The 2857-nt window shown below is 42.1% G+C and overlaps 1 protein-coding gene across 2 annotated transcripts; it reads right to left on the bottom strand.

Moving 5' to 3' along the window:
* Positions 1 to 303: 303 nt before the first annotated feature.
* On the bottom strand, positions 304 to 2851 carry LOC124894389 (sodium/hydrogen exchanger 8-like). 2 transcript variants are annotated; one of them, XM_047405080.1, is made up of 7 exons: positions 2827 to 2851; positions 2040 to 2117; positions 1306 to 1463; positions 1069 to 1170; positions 875 to 992; positions 665 to 717; positions 304 to 585 (listed from the first exon to the last, which is right to left on the bottom strand). In XM_047405080.1, the coding sequence occupies exons 1-7, from the start codon at positions 2845 to 2847 to the stop codon at positions 516 to 518; spliced, it is 600 nt and encodes a 199-aa protein (XP_047261036.1). In that variant the 5' UTR covers positions 2848 to 2851; the 3' UTR covers positions 304 to 515. The 2 variants fall into 2 exon arrangements, with proteins under 2 accessions (XP_047261036.1, XP_047261037.1); XM_047405081.1 differs by lacking the exon at positions 2827 to 2851 and adding an exon at positions 2319 to 2820 and having other exon boundaries at positions 307 to 585.
* Positions 2852 to 2857: the final 6 nt, after the last annotated feature.

Below are 2857 nucleotides of genomic sequence, written 5' to 3'. Positions count from 1 at the left end.
CGAGGACATGACCCTAGATAGGAAAGTTTGGAGAACACGAATTTGGTTAGAAGGTTAGTGCGTGCGGGTGAGTCATAGCCAGTAGTAGCCTTGCTATTAGTTGTGGGACCTTTCATATAGGATGGAGTCTCTCATTAGGTGGGTTGGGGGAGGTGGGAGCTTGCGGTTTGTTAGTGTATCGTACTACTTTGTGGGTGCCTTATTTCTGTTATTTCATCTTGTCGCATGTTTTATTTTGTGTATTGAGCCGGAGGTCTATCGGAAACAGCCTCTCTACTTCTTCGGAGGTAGTGGTATGGACTGCATACATTTTACCCTCCCCAGACCCCACTAGGTGGGAATTCACTGGGTATGTTGTTGTTGTTGTTGTGTTGTTGGATCAGACTCGGTAGGTTCTAATGAAATTACTGCTTTTTGTCTTACGAAGGGCCGGTCATATCATAACGTCTAGCACCAGAAAGAAAGTCTCGTATCTGTTGTTCAATTACGATATCAACTAAGAAGGTTAGTAAAATTTACCAGAAGTGATGCAAGCTTTGTTGACTCTCACCCTTGAAAGCAGTTTTAGCTACAGCTGAGTAGAACCTATTAGTGCATGTCGTATCAATACGAGTTTGTTTCCCAGCTGTAGAAAGAGTATCGAAAGATCGACTTTAACACTTACATCCCTAAAGTCATCACAGTCAAGACACCAGAGATATCAGCCCCTTGTTGCGCCTGTTCCATGGTTCGAAGCAAGTCAATAAACTGTACTTTTTCCTTTTCTCCACACGATTAGCCTAAAGTAGTCGATAACAGACAAAAGTTTCCCATCCCAATACAAATAAATGGCGGGCAAAGCTATTTAAGCATGCAAGATTGGAAGGGTACATACTGTGAAGTAAGAAACATAGCTCACGGCAAGAGTCAGGCTGATCTCAATCACCGTGTCGTTGAAAATGAATCTCAGCCATAAAACGGAAGCCATTCCAAAAGCAATACCAACGCCGACTCTGGACAACAGAAACCAGAACTTATCAGACTACTTCCCACTGGCAGATAACCAATATTAAATGCAAATATACGTACGCCCCAAGGGATACTTGTACTAGGAATTTGATGACAGCTCCCCAGTTAAAGGTCCAACCAGTTACGATCCTTAAAAGTAGCTGATAGACAACAATTGCCGTCCTGAACGAAAAAGAGGGGTTATGGCGATGATGACGGAAATAGGATACAGTTCATGAAATTCCACTTATCCCCAAAATTACGCGTATTCCAATCTCTATGTAAGCAACATACATGTTTCCGATAAGAGGAAATTACCCATCATTCACCAAGGACTCTCCTTCAATTATGGTACCCAACTTCTTGCTGGCACCAAGCTCCTTCAGAAGGGCTACAACAGCCACGGGATCAGTAGCGCTTAGAAGTCCACCAAGCAACAACGATGTCGACCAGCTCCAGTTATAAGGAAAAGCAATCTACATTTGTAACTAATTTCAGATGCTTCCACCGAAGAAAACAACAACAACAACAACATACCCAGTGCATTCCCACATAGTGGGGTCTAGGGAGGGAAAAATGTACGCAATCCATACCACTACCTCCGAAGAAGTAGAGAGGTTGTTTCCGATAGACCCCTGGCTCAGGACAAAAAACGGTAAATAAAGTCGTAATAAAATATGAAACAAAATGAGGGAAGTGAGGTTGAGATGGTTTGGGCATGTGACGCGGAGGGGCACTGATACCCCAGTTCTTAGGTGTGAGAGGTTGACTTTGGATGGTTTTAGGCGAGTTAGAGGTAGGCCGATGAAATACTGGAGGGACGTGATTAGACATGACATGGAGCAGTTACAACTTACTGAGGACATGACCCTAGATAGGAAGGTACGGAGGACGCGAATTAGGTTAGAGGGCTAGTGTGTGTGGGTGAGTCGTAGCCAGTAGATAAGAGCGCTTTGGTGTAGCAAGAGCGCTTTGGTGTAGCCTTGCTAGTAGTCGTAGGGCTTTGTACATCGAAGAAATAACGAACTTTCGAACATCAGAATTCAGCTAACCTTGAAGGCAGCTCCAAGAAAAAAAGTGGAAATAACTATACCAGGTCCAGCAAGTAAAATCATCTGCGCTGCACACCTCTGCGTTGGGAGAAATAACTGTTTTAATTAACCAATACACGTAAAATCAAATTTGACAAATTGAGTGAATCAGAGGATGCAAAAAACAGAAAGATAAATGTTACAGATTACAGAAGGCAAATCGTGTAAAGCCGAATGCCATAATACAATTGGTGATAGAGCAAAAAAAAAAAGGGTAACACTTCTAATCGGGAAACATACTAGATCAACGAGATTAACATCGATCTGTACCAACAAAAGCTTCTCCAATTACAGTAAAAACGTGAAAGGTCAATCTGCCAGCAGATGCATACTTGGTCAGCGATTAAAGATGAAAGCATCTCATTCTACAGGGTCAGCAATATATAAGGTTGTAAAACATGAAGAAGACATAATGTGTGACATTAAAATGAGAAGAATAGCATAAGTTATGCTATAACAACCATATGAACAAAACAAATATTCCATGCAAGAAGGTAAAAGTTGAAAGCTAAGTTGCGGGGACTCTTCACTTTCAGTGCCGCGGCCGTGTCGGATTCTTCAAAAATACACTATTTTTGGCTAATCCGACACACACCCGATAATATTTTTGATGAGTCCGAGCAACATAGGTGGAAAGTGCCAAGCATAACAACATATGTACATACATAGCAGGAAAATGTCATCGAGCTTCCGATAGTATCAGCATTCTACAAGCAGTAGAAAAAGCGGAAGGCTAGTGGTAACGTACCTTTATCTGGTGAATTTCCATTGAAAAAGCA

The sequence above is a fragment of the Capsicum annuum genome, unplaced genomic scaffold, assembly GCF_002878395.1.
Source record: "Capsicum annuum cultivar UCD-10X-F1 unplaced genomic scaffold, UCD10Xv1.1 ctg73483, whole genome shotgun sequence".
NCBI lineage: Eukaryota > Viridiplantae > Streptophyta > Magnoliopsida > Solanales > Solanaceae > Capsicum > Capsicum annuum.
Note: the sequence above shows the minus strand (reverse complement) of the source record. Positions and strands in the feature narration are given on the sequence as shown.

Excerpts from the sequence above, each read along its gene's own strand:
- LOC124894389 (XM_047405080.1), bottom strand. The coding sequence starts at position 2,847 with ATGGAAATTCACCAGATAAAG. Across the intron at positions 718-874 it reads GCTATGTTTCTTACTTCACA|GCGCAACAAGGGGCTGATAT; the intron begins GTATGTACCCTT and ends ACCATGGAACAG. Across the intron at positions 586-664 it reads ACTGTGATGACTTTAGGGAT|GTTCTACTCAGCTGTAGCTA; the intron begins GTAAGTGTTAAA and ends ATGCACTAATAG.